The sequence below is a fragment of the Eublepharis macularius genome, chromosome 9, assembly GCF_028583425.1.
Source record: "Eublepharis macularius isolate TG4126 chromosome 9, MPM_Emac_v1.0, whole genome shotgun sequence".
NCBI classification, from domain to species: domain Eukaryota; kingdom Metazoa; phylum Chordata; class Lepidosauria; order Squamata; family Eublepharidae; genus Eublepharis; species Eublepharis macularius.
The window spans coordinates 4,317,858-4,338,676 of record NC_072798.1 but is presented as its reverse complement, the minus strand read 5'-3'; the positions used below and the strand labels follow the sequence as shown (position 1 = coordinate 4,338,676).

Sequence of the window (20,819 nt, the reverse complement as noted above, 5' to 3'; positions counted from 1 at the left end):
TTTGAGCTGCTGCAGTTCAAACCAAATCAGACGCCGATCTGAACAAAAACCAGCTCCTGATTTGTATGGGGAAGATGTTGCGAGGGACATGTGTGTTCCAAAGTGACTTGTGGAAGCTACTGCCAGATTTTGCCCGTTGTGACTCACTACATGTCCTGCAGAAGATTTGGCATTTATCAGCGCTTGCCTTAACTCTTCTAGCTTGACCAAAGACATGACGGGGAAAGAAGATGTGTACCGAGGCCCTGCCATTCGAGCCCTCTGCAGGATCACGGATGTAAGTAGAGAATCTTCTTGATGTATTGTCGAAGGCTTTCACGGCTGGAGAACGATGGCTGTTGTGGGTTTTCCGGGCTGCATCGCCGTGGTCGTGGCATTGTAGTTCCTGACGTTTCGCCAGCAGCTGTGGCTGGCATCTTCAGAGGTGTAGCACCGAAAGACCGAGATCTCTTGTCGCAAAATAAACTGCCCTTGGAACATTTACCTGAAAAGCAGGGCTGCCATCTGTTCCAGCTTGAACGCCAGGTGTCCGCTGTTTAGTGGGCCAATAGAACGACTTCTCTTTTTTCTCCTGCCATCTGGAGCATTTTTTCTTTCATGATCTGATTGCTGAATCTCAATGTTAGCACAGTTCACTTCCAAGTCTCCGTTGTTAGCTGTAAGGCCGAAGGGGTCCCACGGAAGAGCTTTCTCGGTTGCTGCCCCCAGTTTGGGGAACTCCTTCCGCAGGAGGAGTGGTTGATGCTGTCTTTCCTGGCTTTCTCTCACCATTTGGGGACCTGCTTGTTTAGCCTTAGAAACTAACCAACGAAAGGGAACCACTTCCTAAGATACACATAACCAAGAGAGCACGCAGGCTCAAGGAAGTCACAACCACGCACAGTTATTACAGTGTAGTTCCGATAATTACATCTCATACAGTCCCAAACTTACAGAACCATAACGCCCAAATTACAGACCAATAGAATACAAAATCACCATCCAGTATAATTCCAGTTCGAATTAACTTTCATTGAAACGGAACAAGTTCAATATATATCGCTAATGCGGGATGTATTTACAAACGAAAGGTCCATAAATAATCGACGGTAGCAGCAATGCCACAATGGGCCAGTGGTGGCTATTAAGTTCACTGAAACCAGTGCGTGGTTGTGACTTCCTTGAGCCTGCGTGCTCTCTTGGTTTTGTGTAGCCTTAGAAACTGACGGATCATCGTATGGATTCCCCTGAGCTCTTGTACAGACCTAGGACCTTGCTTGGCTCATGGGGGTTTTTTTGTCCACCTCCCAAGCTGCTTAATAATTTGGAGCATTGGCCTACCAGCCTGCAGTGGCACCTTATAAGCTGATGCTGCAGAAAAATGGGTAAAACAGCTCTGGGGGCTTGAAGAGCAGCAGCGTGGGCCACGTCGGGTTCTAGAGGGCTTAGAGTTGGACACTGGCGCTCCCTGTTTCCAGTTCCAGAACCCAAAAGTACGGGTCTCCTGCTTGGAGCCCTCCAGAGGTCCAGATGGAAGTTCAGGCTGCCAGATTTGCCCACCCTGACATCAGTGCTGCGGCTTTAGTTCTGTGTAATGTTGCTCTGTATTTGATTGAACAATAGTTTTTTGTTTTAACTATTTAGGCATGTCTATTTTAAAAAACAGTTTTAATGTCCCCTTGTGTACACTTTGAGTAGAAAGGCAGGGTCCAGATTCAATGAATGGAAATAAATATTTAGTCATTTGCCTCCCGATTTGCATGTAAAGCAGGAGAGGTGGGAGGTAACTGAAAAAGGAGCTTGTGTGTTTGTTTGTGTGTGTGAGTGAGAGAGAAAATGCCCACAAATTATGCCTGAGTAAAAGGCTGTAAACTGCATTAGTTGATGCAAAATACACTCTTCATTTCTGAGCTGCCCTAGTATATCTTCCCACGCTGTAAGTAACAAACAAACGGTCTTGTGAAGGTTATCAGTACTAATCAAATTACATCAAAATGTTTCCAGTATCTCTTTCCTCTGTGTCATCACATACAGTGAACAAAGTAGTTAATATTAGGGAACAGAACCCCACAAGGACGCTGTCTTTGGTGCCATGGTGTTTGATAGGGAGGGCGTCATTGGAAAAGCGCTGTGCACCAAAGCAGATTCTGCAGGCATATTCATTTGTGGGCATTTGTGAGAACTAGAGTGGGAGCCCCTTGGGGAGGCCCATGCCAGGTTACCGTGTGCTAATGGAAGACAAAGTCCTTCTCTGGCAGATCCGTTAGTTGGAAGAACCTCACCCTTGTTTTTCTGTTTGGTTTCCAGGGCACGATGCTGCAAGCCATTGAGAGGTACATGAAACAAGCCATTGTCGACAAAGTCCCCAGTGTGTCCAGTTCTGCACTGGTGTCTTCTTTAGTAAGTGGAAGCCCCTTGCTGTCATCTGGTGGGATTGCACTCAAGGGCGGGGTTGGATACACCGCATGAACAACTTGGCCTCATCGATGTCTTCGCTGCTTCTGCTCCTTTTCCCGCTGACCCAGCCCCGTTACCTCATTCTTGTGCCTTCTGCCTCCCTTGGCATTGCAGGTCCACCTGATGAAATGCTTTCTTGGAAATGTATCCATGTCTCATGACCGGTGCCTTCACTGGTTGTTCCTTGGGCAACACAAATGCTTCTTGGTGCAGAACCCAAAATTCAGGGAAGCAAAATCTTAAAAAGAAATGGGTGCTGATTGATTCCATCCTGTTTAGGATGGCCTGGCATTCCCTTATGTCTACCCTCCCCAATCTCTTTCACCTCTTAGAATCCTTGACTGTCCCGTAGTGCACTCAAACAAATTAAAAGCTTTGGCTGTCAGTGGAACTGAAAATGTGAGGTGCAGACACGCGGCCTCGAGCTGGGATAACGAAGCAGCTAGATTCAGGGATAGAGGACGTAGCTTCTTTTAGCATCTGGTGTAAGAAATTAGCAAAGCGTCTCTGGCCTGCAGCTGCAAATTCACCATATGAAAGAAAAACGGAGCCAATAACAGAGGGGAGAGGAAGAGCTGGACCATGGGGTGGGGCGGACAGCACAAGACCTTGGCCCAAGCCAAATGCAGGGAGTCTCTCTTAACAAGACTCAGGTGCAAAAAAGTCTTGGTGACGGAATACAGAAGGGTCAGCTGCTTAATTGCAGTGCAGATTTCCCTGCCATTTGTGTGATCATCAGGAGCAGATCGTGATTGGATGAATTCCCTGCATTGTGCAGGAGGTTGGACTAGGTGGCCCTGGAGGTACCTTCCAACTCTATGATTCTAAGTATGCAGATGAATTCCTCCTGTAGCGCAGTCCGTTGTGCTGTGATAGCCCCAGGCGAATGCCCCGTTTTGAATGGGTCTACCCTTGAGTCAGATCGCCTCTCAAAGCTGGTCATACCTTCTGCTCTATCTGCCCCAGTAGCCTTCTTTGACATTTAAAGTTCTTAAGTTAGCATGCTAGTCGGAGCCAGATGTGGCCGGGGCCAGGGCCGCTGTTACTGATTCTTGGCCATTGTTTCCAGCACATGATGAAGATCAACTACGATGTGGTCAAGCGGTGGATCAACGAAGCCCAAGAAGCTGCTTCCAGCGACAACATCATGGTGCAGGTATGTGTCTGAGGAGCACGGGAGCATCACACTTCATTGCCACAAAAGTATGCAGTTGAGCTGGGAAGATGATGCATAGCCTTAGGCAGGAGTTAAATAAGTTGTCTTCGGTGTACTGAGTATGGAATGGATTGGGCAGTGGAGAAGCATGCCCCCCGCCCTCGTCATAATGTGACTCTTCTGGATCACTGCCATCATCTGGGCCACCAGATGAGGGAGACGGGGCGGGGGGCACGCTTCTCCACTGCCCAATCCAAAAGATGTAGAGTTGCCAATCTACGAAAGATGTAGAGTTGCCAATCTACGAAAGATGTAGAGTTGCCAATCTACGAAAGATGTAGAGTTGCACAGCTCTGCATCACAGTGAAGCCCTTCTGGAGAGGCCAGCCATCAAGGGGGTCGGTGTGCCTAGAGGCACTCTGTCAAAAAGTGTGACAGACTTCCCTGTGCGGGCAGCTGCCATATGGCAAAAGTGGCCAGATGATGGTGCACGGGCTCTACCTCTGACACACGGGAGCTTTACATCCTGCCCTCACATTGCTGCCCAGTTGCTTGGGAGCGTCGGCCTCAAGGACTGTTAGCTGCTAGCCCTAAGAGCACCTTGGGCACCTTGAGGAACAGAAAGGGTCTCCTTTTGAAAGCACCCAAATTGGTCACCTGCCCTGCTGCAGCTGGAAATAGGAAGAGCTTGTAACTCAAACATAGACCCAGATATGGCCTGCAGGCTGAAAAATGTGCCCACCTCTCTCATCAGACAAGATTCCAGCCCATCTCTTACCCCCCCCCCCGTTGTTTAATTGAAGGTGCCAGCTCACCCCTGCCCCCCCCCACACACATGCACACACCAATGTCTAATTGTCTTGAAGGAGCAAGAAAGCATGGCAAAGAGAACAGCCGCTCTGCATTGTGGGTAATGCAGCAGTGCCCTTGACACCAGTGGCAGCACCAAGGACCGGCATGGCAACTCCTCCCTGGTGCTTCCCTGCTGCGCTTCCTCTCCCTCTCCACCTGTTCACAGCATTTTGCAAGCTTAAGTGGCACTTGCAAGCTTAAGCGCCTGGTTTTCGGCCATTATGTGACACAGAGTGTTGGACTGGATGGGCCACTGGCCTGATCCAACATGGCTTCTCTTACGTTCTTATGTGATCCTTGTATTGACACAGTTAGAGATTAATCGTTGGATAATATTGCTTCGTGGCTGAAAGGCACAGAACTGATGTGGTAAAAATGGCAGTGGGTTTTCGAGAAATGGACTTGCAGAAAAACATTTAGGAGTAATGCTTTTAAAAAGCGTTTAGACTGGGGGGGACTGCAAATCGTCCTGTTCAGGATCCCTTTGTGAGTGCTTGTTTCCCCTTTCCCCTTTGATGTGATAGTACCATGCCTTGGGGCTGCTCTACCATCTCAGGAAGAACGACCGCCTTGCCGTTTCCAAGATGCTGAATAAGTTCACCAAGTCCGGACTGAAGTCCCAGTTCGCCTACTGCATGCTGATTCGGATCGCCAGCCGGCTCCTGAAAGAGTCTGAAGAGGGGTAAGGGGCTCAGTGTTGGATAAAGATTCCCGGAGAGCCGCCTGTGAGCCCCTGAAATGCCCTCTGATTTATTAGTGGCCTCTGTGGAGTTCCACAGTTGTGGGATTGAGGGGCTGTGGATTCAGCTTGAGGAAGATGCAGAGCGAGCAGCCTGGTAACTGGGCCATGCAGCAGGCTCAATGAGAACTTTTTATTTGCTCAAGTGTTGAAGCTGCACCCCGTAAGCTGGAAAGCTGCAGGGGAATTGCAGCCCGCTTTCCAGCACAGAATCAGGACAGAAGAAAGTAGAATGAATGGCCACGAAGCCCCTCCCTACCGAAGGGCTGCTTTGCTTCTTGTACTCCGTGGCTGGGAATAGGCAGCAAATGTCCCCTCTTTAGCTTAGGCCAAAGTTGATGACCTGCAACATCCATCGCAGCCCAGCACCTCTCCATACAGCGGCCTGCCCTGTGTGTTTGTGGGTCCAGGCGAGTGAGTCGTGTGCCGCGCAAGTTCCCCCAGGCAGCAAAGGGGCCAGGATCACCTCCCTGCCAGGGGAGTTCTTTATCAGGCAGTTGAATACAATAGCATTAGTCAACAGGTCCCTCGGATCAGAACAAAACGGTACTCAAACTGTTATCTTCACTTTGGTGTTTGCTCAATGTGTGTTCAAAGAGGTGTTCAATACTTCCCTAATCCGCAGGGATGTTTTCAAAAGCAGGGGAAATTGAATGTAATAATTAGAGAGGAAAAAAGTGGAATGGGTAAAGTCTGGGAAGGAATTGGCTGTGTCTACACCAGTTTGATGTAGTGGTTAAGAGCACAGGACTCTAATCTGGAGAGCAGGGTTTGATTCCCCACTCCTCCACTTGAAGCCAGCTGGGTGACCTTGGGCTAGTCACAGCTCTCTCGGAGCTCTCTCAGCCCCACCCACCTCACAGGGTGTTTTGTTGTGGGGATAATAATGGCATACTTTGTAAACTGCTCTGAGTGGGCATTAAGTTGTCCTGAAGGGCGGTATACAAATCGAATGTTGTTGTAGTTATAGGCCTTTCCCTTTATGGCTAGGCCTTTTCCGAGCCCTGAAGTCTCCAGTGGACTAATTGAGGTTGTGGGGCAGTGATATGCCCCCAGCCACCTTCTGAGCCCGCAGGTACTCTGCATTATGAACAGCTCCCAGTTTGGCAATCCGTAATGCCAGGTTTCTCTCTCGGTGGCAGGCACGACAACCCGCTGTTTGATTTCATTGAAAGCTGTCTGCGAAGCAAGCACGAGATGGTGATCTATGAGGCAGCTTCGGCGATCATCCATCTCCCAAACTGCACGGCCAGGGAACTGGCACCAGCTGTCTCGGGTGAGCTGGGGAAGTGGCTGAGGAGCAGGGCGGATTCCGTCCTGGGGAAATAGGCAATGGTGGGTCTTCCAAGTGTGGCAGGGAGAAGTCTCTGAATGAACCTGTGTCCCTAAGGGGGGTGTGCCTATGATGCTGCCTTGAGCAGAGTTAGCCCATGAGTTGTCTTACCCAAATGTTGTTATTACTATTATTATACCAAGGATTTGCACCTGGGACCTTCTGCATGCAAAGCGTATGCTCTGCCCTTGAGCTGTTACTTTATTAATTTTAAAATATTTCTGTCCTGCTTCTCCATCACACACTTTGAAGCAGTTTCTGCATGTACATGCAGTCTCCTCAAAGCCAGCAGTGGTGACAGTTCACCAGGCAATCATGACCACAGCAGGTCGAAGCCTTTGACCTCCTCGTGCGCTCGCTGAGATGTCTCCTTTCCTGCTTGCTTCTTTCCAGTGCTTCAGCTCTTCTGTAGTTCCCCCAAGCCTGTGTTGAGGTATGCAGCAGTGCGGACCCTTAACAAGGTGAGTGTGTCTGGGGCCCAGCATGCCTCTTAGGAGGCCCCGTTCCCAAACAGTCGGCTTGCCAAGGCTCTCCAGTCGGGCCTTGGCCTCTCTCCCATCCGGCATCCCCCATCTGGCCTGCTTCTTGCAGTGGCTGCATGCCTCCTCTTGCAATCTTGAGTGCCTCCGTGGTGCAGTAGGGAAGTATGCCTGCCAGAACTAGATCAGCGCCCCCACCCACCAGCTACAAATACACACCGGGGAGAGAAAGGCCCTGGAGACACATGCCAGGCAGTGGGTTGTTGCTCCCACTTACCGTAATTACTGGTTCCTCATTGTTTTTATTATTTATGGGTTGATACATCTGAAGGCTGAGGTGGTTGGGGAACAGAATCAACTCTGTTGTTTAGGGGCGTTCCAAGCGGTCTCCCCTTTACATGGAAGAGAAGTGTGTAAAACGGAGAATTCTCTAATTTTCCATGGCTTTGGGTGCTCTGCGGAAACAGACAATGGGTGTGGTGTCGGGGCAGCCAGCCTTTGGGGACTCAGTAGAAAAGAGCAAGAGTCCAGTAGCACCTATAAGACTAACAAAATTGGTGGTAGGGGATGAGCTATCGTGAGCCCCAGCTCACTTCTTCAGATGCAGCTAGAATGTGAGTCCATCTATCCTTATATCTTGGAGAGTGTAGTGACTGCAGAAGCCGAATGACGATGGCCGGTGAATGACAATTGGTAATGAGACAGGAAGCCTAGGTCTCGATTCAGTCCAGGTGGATGCATTGTTATTGGTTGCAGTTCAGCAAGTCTCTTTCTGATCTCCCTTTGAAATTCCTCCGCAGGATAACTGCAGAGGACCTAGCAAGTCCCCAGTGACACCCCTCCACACACACTTGAGCTCCTCCCTGGTCATTTAATAATAATAAGAAGAACAACATTCAGTTTATATACCGCTCTTCAGGACAAATTAATGCCTGCTCAGAGCAGTTTACAGTCACTGTCCCTGGGACTGTGCTTGATGCTGCCTGTCAGGATTCGTCCTTTCCGTGAGCTCCTCCTGATCGCCCTCCTTGATGGTTTCTTCCAGGTGGCGATGAAGCACCCCTCTGCAGTCACCGCCTGCAATCTGGACCTGGAAAACCTGATCACCGACTCAAACCGCAGCATCGCCACCTTGGCCATCACCACCCTCCTGAAGACCGGCAGCGAGAGCAGCGTGGACAGGCTCATGAAGCAGATCTCGTCCTTTGTGTCCGAGATATCCGACGAGTTCAAGGTGAGCCTTCCAGCTTGTCAGGATTCCCCCCCCCACTTCCTTACTTTCAAGCAAGAGGACAGTCTGCGCTGTGTCTCCTAAAAGGGGGAGCAGAGATTAATCTGAACCCCGAGAACAACAACATTCGATTTATATATCACCCTTCAAGACAACTTAACACCCACTCAGAGTGGTTTACAAAGTATGTTATTATTATTCCCACAACAACAAACACCCTGTGAGGTGGGTGGGGCTGAGAGAGCTCTGAGAGAGCTGTGGCTGACCCAAGGTCACCCAGCTGGCTTCAAGTGGAGGAGCGGGGAATCAAACCCGGCTCTCCAGATTAGAGTCCTGCCGCTCTTCACCACTACACCAAACGGGCTCCCAGTTGGATGTCCCAGAAGCACATCCTTTCTGTGTAATCAGCCTTGAGTCTCAATGAGAAACGCAGACTATAAAATTAAAAAACATAATTAAAGATCTTACAAAGGCCCATTGTGAGATAAGAAGTTGCCAGCGTTGGGATAGAGAAACTGACATGCTGGCTTTTTATGTAACAGTATTCCGTCACATGTGCCCTCCCCTTTTGTCTGAAGTGGTACAGTCCCGACTCAAATTCCTCCCCCCTTGGCTGGAGAGGTGGAACAGGTTGACGAGCTCATTACTTAAAGGATCTGTTACATTTCACAGGAACATCCTTCAGTTGACGCATGGCGGGGCCATGTTGGGTGGTGTGTCTGGGGGGGGTGCACACCTTGTGGGTTTTCTCCCTCCTGTGTTGTCCATTCCACCCTGAGCTACGTGGAAGGAGGGCAGGATAGAGACGTCGTTCGTGGATCCTCCCTCAGTCCCACGTTGATCTGTATCAAGGCTGCACCTGGGGACGTCTCTCCTGTGAAGCTTTTCTCCAGGTCTCCTTGGAGAGAGGTGACCAGTCCACACTCACGGAATGCACATTGCTCTGGCCTTGCAGGTGGTGGTGGTCCAGGCCATCAGCGCCTTGTGCCAGAAGTACCCGCGCAAACACATCGTGATGATGACCTTCCTCTCCAACATGCTCAGGGACGACGTAAGTTTGGCCACCGGCTACGAGTTTGTGTATCAGCTGACGGGTGACTTTTGGGGTGTGTCTTTGCAGAGCTCAGTAACTTGTCAAGCTCAGAAAGCCGAAGGGGAAGCCGTGGCTCAATGGGAGAGCACCTGCTTAGCCTGCAGAAGGTCTCTGGCATCTCCGGCTAATAGGGTCTTGGCAGCTGGGATAGGGGAAGGCCTCTGCCTGTCTGTGCCTGAGACCCTGGAGAGCTGCCGGCAGTCAGAGAAGAGAAAACTGGGCTGGAGAGACCAAGGGCCTGACTTGCTCAAAGGCAGCTTTGCATGTCTCCCGAAATTGTAAGGGCTAATGCTCACCTAATGGTGAAGTGCAGATAATACAGTTAGAACACGTTTTCACACAAGCCAGTTTAAACGACGTGCTGTTGCACTCGGAAGGCCCATGGCTCAGTGGCTCGTCTGCTTTGCATGCAGAAAGTCCCAGGTTCGATCCCTGGCACCTCCAGTTAAAATGGGAATTGGGTAGCAGGTTAATGTGAAGGACCACGAGTTGAAACCCTGAAGAGCCACCTGCTCGTCAGAGTAGGCAGCGCTGACTTTGATCGACCCATTGTTTGATTCAGTATAATGCAGCTAGTCAACATTTGTTTGGACTTCCAAAAGGCTTTTGACAAGATACTTCCGAGCGAGCTTAGCAGTTGTGGGATAACAGGACTGGTCCTCTTACGGATTAAAAATAATTTAAACTATGGGAAGCAGAGAGTGGGACTGAATGGACAGTTTTCGCAATGGAGGGAAGTGAGCTGCACAATTCCACAAGGGTCAGTCTTGCAACTGGTGTTATTTAATTTGTTCATAAATGATTTGGAATTGGGGGTGACCGGGGAGGTAGCCAAGTGTGCAGTGGCACCAGATTATTCCGGACGGTCAAAATCAAGATTGTGAAGAGCTACAGGAGGGTCTCTCGGAACGGGGCGAGGGGGCAACAGCATGGCAAATGAAATTCAGCGTGGGTGATGCACATGCGAACAAAAAAAAAATCCAATCTTTAAATATATGCTGATAGTAAAGAGTCCAGTAGCACCTTTAAGACTAACTAACTTTATTGTAGCATAAGCTTTCGAGTGCCACAGCTCTCTTTGTCAGATGCATGACGAAAAGAGCTGTGGCTCTCGAAAGCTTATGCTACGATAAACTTGGTTAGTCTTAAAGGTGCTACTGGACTCTTTACTATTTTGCTACTACAGAGTAACACGGCTGACTCCTCTGGATATATGCTGATAGGCTCTGAGCTGGCTGAAACTGAGCGGGAAAGAGATCTTGGGGTTATCGTCAACTTGGTGTGCAGCAGTAAAAAACAAAAGGTGAACTCCATGCTGGGGAATATTAGGAAAGGAATTGAAAATAAAACAGGCAATATGTTAATGCCTCTATATAGCTCTTGGTGGGGCCTCGTTTGGAATGATGTGTATGGTTCTAGTCTCTGTATCTCGAAAACGATACAGCAGAGCTGGGAAAGATGCAAAATAGGGCAACTAAGGTGATTAGGAGGTTGAACAGTCGGGGGCTTTTCAGCTTAGAAAAGAGATGGCTAAGGGGGGGGGCATAATCGAGGTTTATAAATTGTTCATGGAGAAAAAGTGGATAGAGGTAATTTTTTTCTCTCATAGAACTTGGGATCACCTAATGAAGTTGATACACAGTAAATTCAGGACGGACAAAGGGAAATACTTCTTTAAAGCTATGCAGTGTTAACGTAATCGGCATGTCAATTTTGTGGATCTGTAAGACCCGGAGACGTGCTGCATCTCAAATTATTCTACTCAAATGTGAAAAATACTTCGCATCCCTTCAAAACAATTCAAATAGTAGTGAAGCAGAAAAATCAACTAATTTGGATTTGCCTTGTTGCTTCTCATCTGATTTTTTTTTTACTCTCGTGCTTTTCAAAGTTTCCCACCCCCACATCCACGAGGACTAGAAGTTTCCTTTTCCTTTTCCTTTTTTCCATCCTGTTCAGTGATGACGGCATTGCAGAAGAGCCTCTTGGCTGTGAGATGTCCCTGGGGAGTGTCCACTAGGTCCAATCTTGATTTTTTTGTGTATAGAAACAGTAAACTAGTGTGGCAGTGTACCTGGCCGTGAAAGAACGTGTGGGTCAGGCTGTAACCTGAGTGTCCTGTGCCCCTCTCCCAGGGTGGCTTTGAGTACAAACGAGCCATCGTGGACTGCATCATCGGCATCATCGAGGAAAACCCCGAGAGCAAGGAGTCCGGCCTGGCTCACCTCTGCGAGTTCATCGAGGACTGCGAGCACACGGTGCTGGCCACCAAGATCCTTCACCTGCTCGGCAAGGAGGGGCCCAGGACCCCCGCCCCGTCCAAGTACATCCGCTTCATCTTCAACAGGGTGGTGCTGGAGAATGAAGCTGTGAGGGCCGGTGAGTTGGCCCAGCTCGGCCCCCACCCTCGTGGGCAGTGCCTGGCTTGGACCCCACCGGTGGGGCCTGTACTGGCCCAGGAGCTGGTGGGTGGACTTTGCCGGGAGTTAGTCTTTAAGGCGCCACTAGATGTCAGTTTATTTTTACCGCATCAGGCAAACACGGCTATCCCTTGTGAATTATCTCAAACGTGCCATCTTTCCCTGGATTTCATTCAAAGAAGGTTCTGACCACATGATTCTGGAACTGAATGGACACGAGATGTTTGTGGGGTGGCGGTGGTGCAGATTTCCTTTCTTAGTTGAGTCCCCAAGACTTTGAACAGAACCGTTTGGTTTGAGTGAAGAAAAAAGCTGTCTGGGGTAGGGCAGCTGCGGAAGCAGCTCCCCATTGCCTCTGGCTACCGACTCCCTTTCCTCTTCTAGCGGCTGTGAGCGCGCTGGCAAAGTTTGGGGCCCAGAACGAGAACCTCCTCCCGAGTGTCCTGGTGCTCTTGCAGAGGTGAGAAGGATCCCAGCCCCAGGCCCTTCTTGTCCTTTGGGTTTGGGATTGATTGGAGGTGCTGGGAATAATTGGAAATCATGCACGGGAATGCTTTCTCTTCTGGGTGTTCAGGGGCTCGGCTGACAATAGTAGAAAGCAGCAGCGAAAGCAACACAGTGGGCTGGGGGCTGGCTTTGACTTGCTTTGTCTTTAAAGTTGCTGGTTTGGTTAAAATTATACCACGTCTCCTTCCAGCATCCAATTTTTTAGCATCACCCCACATCCCCAATCTTTGACCATTCTCTAAAGGTAATGACTACGTAATCTAGAGTAATGGTTGGAGTGTCAGACTAGGATCTGGGAAGCCCGGGTTCAAATGCCCGCTCTGCCATGGAAGCCCACTGGGTGACTTTGGGCCAGTCACTCCCTCTTACAGGGCTGTCGTGGGGATAAAATGGAGGGGAGGAGAACGGTGTAAGCTGCTTTGCGTCCTCATTGGGGAGAAAGGCAGAGTATAAACGAAGTGAATAAATAAATAAATAGCACCTCTGTGCCTCACCCCTGAGCAACCATAGCTGTGTCCACACACATCTAGCATTCCTGAGGCAGAGTTGCTTCCCCGAACCAATGGCAGGCGTCACTTCTCTCTTTTTGGAAGTGGAGCCCCTTCCTGTCTCTCCCTTGGCACCATTGTGAAAACTTAGAAACGTGTTAGGCACGTAGCACCTTATCTCTGCCCTGATACTTTGAGCGTGACCACAGACCCTCCTCGCCTTCTCCGCTTGCTGACAGCGGCACTTTCCTTTCCTGGGCAGGTGCATGATGGACAGCGACGACGAGGTCCGTGACCGAGCCACCTTCTACCTGAACGTGCTGCAGCAGAGGCAGCTGGCTTTGAACGCTGCATACATCTTCAACGGTTGGTGTGCGCTGCAGCGAGGCCGTGCCAGTCGATCGCTTCTCGGCCCCAATCCTTGCAGTTCTGCAAAGTGGCTTGCAGTGTTTTCAGATACAATTTGAACTTCTTCTGTCGTGCACGCATACTCCCGTCCCAATACCTTCGTCCTCCCTGTGGGGTTGGGTTGTGCTGCAGCCCATCTCTCCCCAGTGCCTTATGACCAGTCCTTCGTCCTTTGAGATCGTGAGGTCTTTGGGATGTTGCGACACCTCCAGATTACACTGTATAAGAGAGAACATTTTGACGTGCACTCAGCTGCCCCCCCACACACACACACTAGCAGGCACAAGTTTCTCCCAGGAACCCCCTTCCATGTTCCCTTCTGTCTTGACAGGCACTCCAGAGCCAGTGGCCAGTTGAATCTCACTGTACAGCCCAGTGCTATTCTCTACCATATACACTTCACCTCTCTCCATTTACAGGCCTGACGGTCTCTGTTCCTGGGCTGGAAAAGGCCTTGCACCAGTACACCCTGGAGCCTTCAGACAAGCCTTTCGACACAAAATCTGTGCCGCTGGCCACTGCCCCCATCTCTGAGCAGAAAACAGGTAAATGGTCAGGTTTCCTTTGGTAAAGCGTGCCGTCGGGCCCCATGGCCGTCTGCTCCAAACAAGTGCTTGTGTGTACCGTACCATCCAGGTTGGAAACCTACACGATGTTGTTTGTGGGAAACGGGCAGCTGCCTTATACCGAGTCAAGTCTGTCAAGGCCATTCTTGTCTCCTCTGATCGGCAGCGGCTCTCCAGCATCTCTGGGTAGAAGCGTTCCACATTGCTACTGCCTAAGCCCCCCCCCCCTTCATCCTTCCCCACTCGGCCTTTGCCTGCAACCTCTGCACGAGACTGTTGCTTTGAGCTAAGCTTCAGTGGTCACAGATAATTGTGCACGTCGTGTTTAATGGTGTGGCTCCTTGATAATAAGCGTTGCATGGGAGCAAAAGATCACATTGCAGAAATCAAGCTGGTGAAGCTTCCCCTGTCAGTGCAGGGAAGAGCTGTGGTGAGTCCACAGCAGAATGCCTGCGTTGCATACTTCGGATCTTAGGTTCCATCTCTGGCATCTCCTGTTATTAGGCCACAGACAGCAGGGGCTGGGGAAAAGGTCCTGTTTTTATTTACTTCGTTCATTCTTATCTGGCCCTTTCTGCAAAGACTGCAGAGCAGAGTACATGGATCTCGGGGCCTCCATTTTGTCCACACAACAAGCTTGTGAAGCAGGTTAAGCTGACATAGAAGAATAACTGGCCCAGACTCACCAGGTGAACTTCTGGCAAGAACTACCAGAGACTAGTACTATCCCCAAGAGCTGCGATGCAGAGTAGACAGTAAGCTAAAGATCAGGCTCTGAATGAGGCAGCTGTTGTGTGCCTGCTAACTTACATCAGATGGGATGGGGCAAGTTGAAGCTCTTCAGTCCACTCTCTTAGTTCATGTAAGCTGGAGCCTGGGGTGGGTGACGGAGGGACTGGTGGGACAGCCAGATACGGTGACTTCTAGACTCTCCTGGCGCCAGGCTTTTGGGGGCCCTTGGGCAAGATTCCCTCAGTGGTTCCCTATAAAGACACTCACCCTACCAGCCCCCTCGGAGTTGGGGCAAGTGAGCAGACACTGCTGGCAGCTGCTTTCCCTTCCCACAGCCCTTGCCTTCAGTTCCATTTGGGGGGGGGAGTGTGAGGAACAGCGTTAACACGTGCCCCCTCCTCCTGGACTCAGTCTTCTCCATGGCCCGGAAAGGAAGGGGGAGCGAGCAAGTACCAAAAGGGAAGGGGAACAGCAGTGGGCTCAGGTTGGCAGCGCCTCCCCTAACACTCCTTATCCCAGTGGAGACCAAGGTTCAAATCCCCCACTCTGCCATGGAAACTTTGCTGGCTGATCTTCGGTCAGTTACACCCTCTCTCGGCCAAGTCTACCTCACAGGGTTGTTGTGATGATAAAATAGAGGCGGGAAGAATGATCTGTGCAGCCCTGGAGGAAAAACAGGATCTCAATGCGTTGGATACACGGGTCTCGGACAGTGTGATCAGCAGCTCAACATCCACTTGTTTCTTTCCAGAAATTGCCCTGGTGGCCAGCAAGCCTGAGAAAGTGGCTCCTTCACGGCAGGACATATTCCAAGGTACGTGGCCCCAGCGCCACGTTCGGATTGCTTAGAGAACAGCAGGAAGTTCAGTCTTGATCGTAACAGAGGGGTGGGGCAGGACTTGCTGGGCCTGCCTGTGAGGTGACTTGAAGTCCACCTCTTCCCCTCTAGAGCAACTGGCTGCCATTCCGGAGTTCAAGAACTTGGGTCCGCTCTTCAAGTCATCTGAGCCGGTGCAACTGACCGAGGCGGAGACGGAGTATTTTGTTCGCTGCATCAAGCACGTCTTCTCGAATCATATTGTCTTCCAGGTAAAATGAGCACTGGGTTATTGCCAGAATGAGAGAGATGCCAGCCACGAGGCACAAGCGAGTCAAAACCGGTCTGTGCAACATACCCAGCCAGGGAAACTTTTGTCTAAAGCTCTGTCTCTCTCTCTCTCTCTGATCTAAAAAGCAGGCCGTGGTGTTTGACAGTGCGTTGTTCCTCCAGCCCTTCTGTTAAGGCCCCTGTCAGAATTGAGGCATTCCCTCTCAGCCCTGTTTTAGGTGTGGTTGTGCAATGGTGCAAAAACTAGACAGCTGTTCAGAAGCAGGTGTGCAAACGCCAGTGTGTTCCCCACACAGCTTGCCGCGTGTCCATCTTCATGTAGCCTGACAAAAACAAGAGGGTCCCATCTCCCTGCAGTGGCCAGCCTTCCTTCCTGTACAGGGCTGGGGGTCAGCTCGTTCTTAGGGGGCGCGCGATGAGGATTTATACGGGCTCGGCATCTGCATTATCTAGAATGTCTCTACAGTGTGTGTGTGTTCTGTCCCCCTTTGTTTTGCATATGATGTAAACCGAGCCCTAGACGAAAGGCAGCACAGACCTAGTCTGAAGGCTTGATGGCAGCCGTTGCTGTTTCTTCCTCCTTTCCCCTCCTTTCCAGTTCGATTGCACAAACACACTCAATGACCAGCTTCTGGAAAGAGTGACGGTGCAGATGGAGCCCTCGGAAGCGTACGACGTGCTGCGCTACATCCCAGCCTCCAGCCTTTCCTACAACCAGCCAGGCATGTGCTACACGCTGGTCCGGCTACCCCTGGATGACCCCACTGCAGGTGAGGCGGAGCTCTCTTCCATAACTCCCATGAGGTACATGCAGCACAGGCCCTGCGAGATCCTTGGGCCCAGTGGGGCTGTGCGTGTCTGTCTTTCAAGTCGTGCCCCCCCTCCCCTGCCCCTTCTCCATTTCTACTATGCAGCGTTTTAGAGGATCTACAAAAAACTCATCATAGGGATTTTGAATCGAGTCTGAATTCTCCCTAGAAGCTAAAATGACAAAGCTGAGGCTATCGTAATTTGGTCACATGATGAGAAGACGATATTCTCTGGAAAAGTCAATGTTAGGAAAAGTAGAAGGCAGTAAGAAGAGAAAAACGAGATGGCTGGACTCAGTGAAAGAAGCCACGTCCTCCAGTTTGCACGATCTGAGCAAGTCTGTTAATGAGAGAACGCTTTGGACATCTTTCCTTCATAGCATCACCCTAGTTCGGAAGCGACTTGATGGCACATCACACGCACAAAAGTCAGAAAGCAGCCTGCCTGCCAGAAACTTCTCCTGCCCTGGTTGTTGTGGATTTTCCGGGCTGTATTGCCGTGGTCTTGGCATTGTAGTTCCTGACGTTTCGCCAGCAGCTGTGACTGGCATCTTCAGAGGTGACACTGAGAAACCTCTGTCTTTTGGTGCTACACCTCTGAAGATGCCAGCCACAGCTGCTGGCGAAACGTCAGAAACTACAATGCCAAGACCACGGCAATACAGCCCGGAAAACCCACAACAGCCATCGTTCTCCGCCCGTGAAAGCCTTCGACAATACTTCTCCTGCCCTGTTTTTTGCATGGCAGTTGCCCTCCTCCACCCTTCGGCACTGCTGTGGTGGCTTTCAGTACCCTGACGGAAGGAAGTCTGTACTCACTAGGCGCTTTATCCCAGTGCGAACTAATCATCCAGTGCCACTCTTTCCCATGGCCTGAGAAGCAGGTGGCATCTGTGGCTTGGCTGTCAGCATAAAGCAGCTTCCTTGGAGCCAGTGGGGGGCTTGGGGCTGCCCCTCACAGATCCCATTCTGCTAGCAGAGATGCTTCCCAGGCACCTTGCAGCAGGGGAAGATGCCTTCCGCTGGAGCAAAAGGGCCTTTGCTAGCAAACGGATCTGGTTGGGGGAGGGGGATTGTCTGACCCACTGAAATATTTTTCTCTCTCCAGCTCCAAATGAATTGGATTTTTAGCTATTTGCTGCCTCTGCTATTGGAAAGCAAGAGCAGTGGGTTTCTTTGGCCAGAGGGCAAACTCTCTCTCATCCCTTGTCTCCCCTAGTTGCCTGCACTTTTAGCTGCACAATGAAGTTCACCGTCCGAGACTGTGACCCCAACACCGGCATGCCAGATGATGACGGATATGAAGACGAGTATGTGGTAAGCTGGGCCTCGTTGTTCTGCACGGAACTGGCAGGGCAGAGTAGGATGGGGCGAGCTTAGGCTGAAGAGCTGCCTGAACACAGTGCAAAAATACACTGTAATATAGATGGCAGTTAGAGCCCAACTATTTACTCAAGAAGTGCATCAGCAAATCTTCTAGGTAAATCTAAACTCTACCTGTGTCTTGCCCCTCTGAACAGGCAAGTTCCATAGAACCTGGAGATGAAAATCTTATCATTTTGCTTCTTATAATACTTAGTTTAGTTGTGGTCTCCACTTTTTAAACAAATAGGAAACATATCCCTTGCTGAAAAGCACCATAGCTGAAAATGAATGAGGATTTGGTATCTTTAGGAAAGAAAGAGATGTCTCTGTCCTGGGCCTTACCTTTCCAGTTTCTTTTCTGTACAGTATTAGAAACCCCTTCTACAGCCAGTAAGCCGACCATTGGGGGAGAGAGCAGTGCCCTGGGCACGCCTATGCACACACACAAGCTTCCATCCTCCTGGTCCCCCTTGAAACAAGTCTGCTCTCAGCATCTGAAGCAGGGGTGGGATCTTCCTTCCTCGGTCAGGGGGGAGTATTCTTTGGGCCAGGCTTCATCTGAGGGCGATCAGTTGCTAACGAGACCAATTTCTCACACTTTAAGAGTACAAACAATGCGATGGTGTCCCCTGAGCTTGGGCAGGCCATCTTCCTTTGCATTTCGCCTTTGTGAGGAGTGTCTTTGTGCAGCCTGAGCGTTAACCTCCCTTTTCCTGCCAGCTGGAAGATCTGGAGGTCACTCTGTGTGATCACATCCAGAAGGCCCTCAAGCCCAACTTTGCTGCTGCCTGGGAGGAAGTGGGAGGAGACCACGAGAAAGAGGAGACCTTTGCCCTCAGCTCCATTAAGACCCTGGATGGTAAGAGGGTGGCGCTTCTTCATTTGGCAGCCTACACGGCTGAAGAGCGTTTCGGGAACTCAAGAATCACAGCTGCTTTTTCAGCCACTTTAGAAAAGCTACGGCTCACCAATTGACTGGCGGGGCTGCGGGGCGAGAGCTGGTAGCAGAGGCTCCGGGCCATGGCTCGGCCTGGGCATCCTGAGCAGCTCCCAAGTGACCAGACAGGAGCCTATCACAGGGCAGGGCCCGGCTGGCCAATTGGGGGCGGCTGGGCAGATGGGGCGTGCCCTGGTGCTTTTGGTGCACAGCCACCCAGGCCCCCTTCCTCAGTCACCGCATGCCCGGATACATCGTTTTTAACCAGATACATAATTTTTAAAGGCTTCGCTTAGGCTTGTCTGATCGTTTTAATATCTTGCCTTTCCTCCCTGGAGCTTAGGGCAGCACCCACCCCCTTTCCCTCATCCATGTTGTTATCCTCATAACAATCTTATGAGGTGGGTTAGGCTCAGGAGTGCCTGGGTCCCGGTCACTGAACCAGTTTCATGGCTGAGGGGGGATTTGAAACCAGTGCGGCTCACTCAGCACTGCAACCACTATGCAACACTGTCAGCTGAATACAAGTCAGAACAGGGAAGGGGCCATTGTAGCTCTTCAGCTTCCAAAGCAAGTGAATACTTCTTCCGCTTACAAAGGCAACTGACTCATCAATCCTTTGCTGACCCCCCCCCCAAACCCTGCTTTGGATCTCACCATCAGCTGAGATAGCGCAACACTCACCCCAGCTTCCCCCCCCCCTCTCCCTAAATGCAGGGGCTGTCAGCAACATTGTGAAGTACTTAGGCATGCAGCCATGTGAGAGATCGGATAAAGTGCCAGAGAACAAGAATTCCCACACACTTTACCTGGCTGGTAAGAATGGGTCAACTGATGTCGGAGCCCCTGTAGCAGAAATTGAGCCATCCTACAATCATCGTAGGGTTGGACCCCTGCAATGCCAAGAATCTTGCCTGGAGTTCTTTCCTGGAGTGGGGGCAGTGGGTGTTGATGGGGCATCCTTGGCTGGCTGGCTGGCTGGCGGCAAGAGTGCCCAGCCTCCCTCCCCCTCGTTCCCTCTGCTCTCTAAGCTTCTGCTAATGAACCTTCCCCCCCCCCCCAAGGGTTTTATTTAGAAAGCTTGTAGTCTCTAGCTTCAGTAGTTCTGGATGCCTGAGTCACTAGTTTATTGTCTGGCTTACTGCAGGCAGGCTGAGTAACTAATCCTTGTCCTCTCAAGCTGTAAAGAAAATTGACCCCTACCCCCAAAAGCTAATGCGGAATACAATCCCCATCTATCCAGAGGAGTTAGCCATGTTATTCTGCAGTAGCAAAATAGCAGAGTCCAGTAGCACCTCTAAGACTAACCAACTTTATTGTGGCGTAAGCTTTCGAGATCCACAGCTCTCTTTGTCAGATACAGGAGGAAGGACATGCATCTGACGAAGAGAGCTGTGGCTCTCGAAAGCTTAATCCACATCTAGCACACCAGCCACAGTTGCACGGCGGGGGACCGTGCACCTGCAGCCAGGTTCAGGGTCGGTGTGGTCTTGTGCTCAAAGTGTCAAGCCTGCTTGTGCTATGCAGCTTGGACACACTATTTTAATTTTGCCCATCACCTGACGAGTTCTCATAATTCTCATCTGGATGAGTGTGAATGGATTTCAAGCGGCAAGGTTGACTTTCCTTGCTTCCCTCCAGGCGTGTACAGAGGCGGCTTAGATGTACTGGTGAGGTCCAGGCTTGCTCTCGGCGATGGCGTGACGATGCAGGTGACCGTCCGGAGCAGAGAAGAAACCCCGGTGGACGTCATCTTGGCTTCTGTCGGTTAAATCCTTGCTGCTGCACCTGGGAGCATGTCGGGATCTCCCCTTGTCTTTTCTTGTGGGCCACTCCAAGGATCTGTCTGCCCTGTCGTGTTCCCCCCCCCCCTTCTCTAGGTCAAATATTTTTTTGTCAGTGGGATTGGCTGCTGCCCTGCCTTCTCTTCCACGTAACTGTAGCGGGGCCGCACTGCAAGACACCTACATTCCTGTATAAGTTACTGTCTCTGTCCTAGCAGTGGTCACATTCGGGAAAGCTGGAAAAGATACTTTTTTTTTTTAAACTGAAGCTCACTCTCTCTGAAATGGACTTTTATTAACAGAAAATAAATGTGGATTATTCTAGTGTCTATGCTGCAGCAATACATCCTGTTAGTAGCTGCCAGTTCAATACTGC

General features: G+C 50.6%; 1 protein-coding gene across 1 annotated transcript in view; it reads left to right on the top strand.

The window, feature by feature from the left end:
- Positions 1-20,770, top strand: part of COPG2 (COPI coat complex subunit gamma 2) — a 33,302-nt gene extending 12,532 nt beyond the window's left edge. Inside the window, exons 6-24 of the mRNA XM_054988226.1 lie at positions 202-277; positions 2,287-2,379; positions 3,506-3,592; positions 4,969-5,126; positions 6,326-6,459; positions 6,910-6,977; positions 8,041-8,229; positions 9,182-9,277; positions 11,455-11,698; positions 12,124-12,199; positions 12,997-13,100; positions 13,562-13,687; positions 15,192-15,254; positions 15,390-15,529; positions 16,147-16,318; positions 17,577-17,674; positions 18,443-18,581; positions 19,377-19,475; positions 20,301-20,770. Coding sequence (XP_054844201.1) covers positions 202-277; positions 2,287-2,379; positions 3,506-3,592; positions 4,969-5,126; positions 6,326-6,459; positions 6,910-6,977; positions 8,041-8,229; positions 9,182-9,277; positions 11,455-11,698; positions 12,124-12,199; positions 12,997-13,100; positions 13,562-13,687; positions 15,192-15,254; positions 15,390-15,529; positions 16,147-16,318; positions 17,577-17,674; positions 18,443-18,581; positions 19,377-19,475; positions 20,301-20,431 — 2,293 coding nt within the window. The 3' untranslated portion in view covers positions 20,432-20,770. The remainder of the gene's footprint in view (positions 1-201; positions 278-2,286; positions 2,380-3,505; positions 3,593-4,968; positions 5,127-6,325; positions 6,460-6,909; positions 6,978-8,040; positions 8,230-9,181; positions 9,278-11,454; positions 11,699-12,123; positions 12,200-12,996; positions 13,101-13,561; positions 13,688-15,191; positions 15,255-15,389; positions 15,530-16,146; positions 16,319-17,576; positions 17,675-18,442; positions 18,582-19,376; positions 19,476-20,300) is intronic.
- The last annotated feature ends 49 nt before the right edge of the window (positions 20,771-20,819 follow it).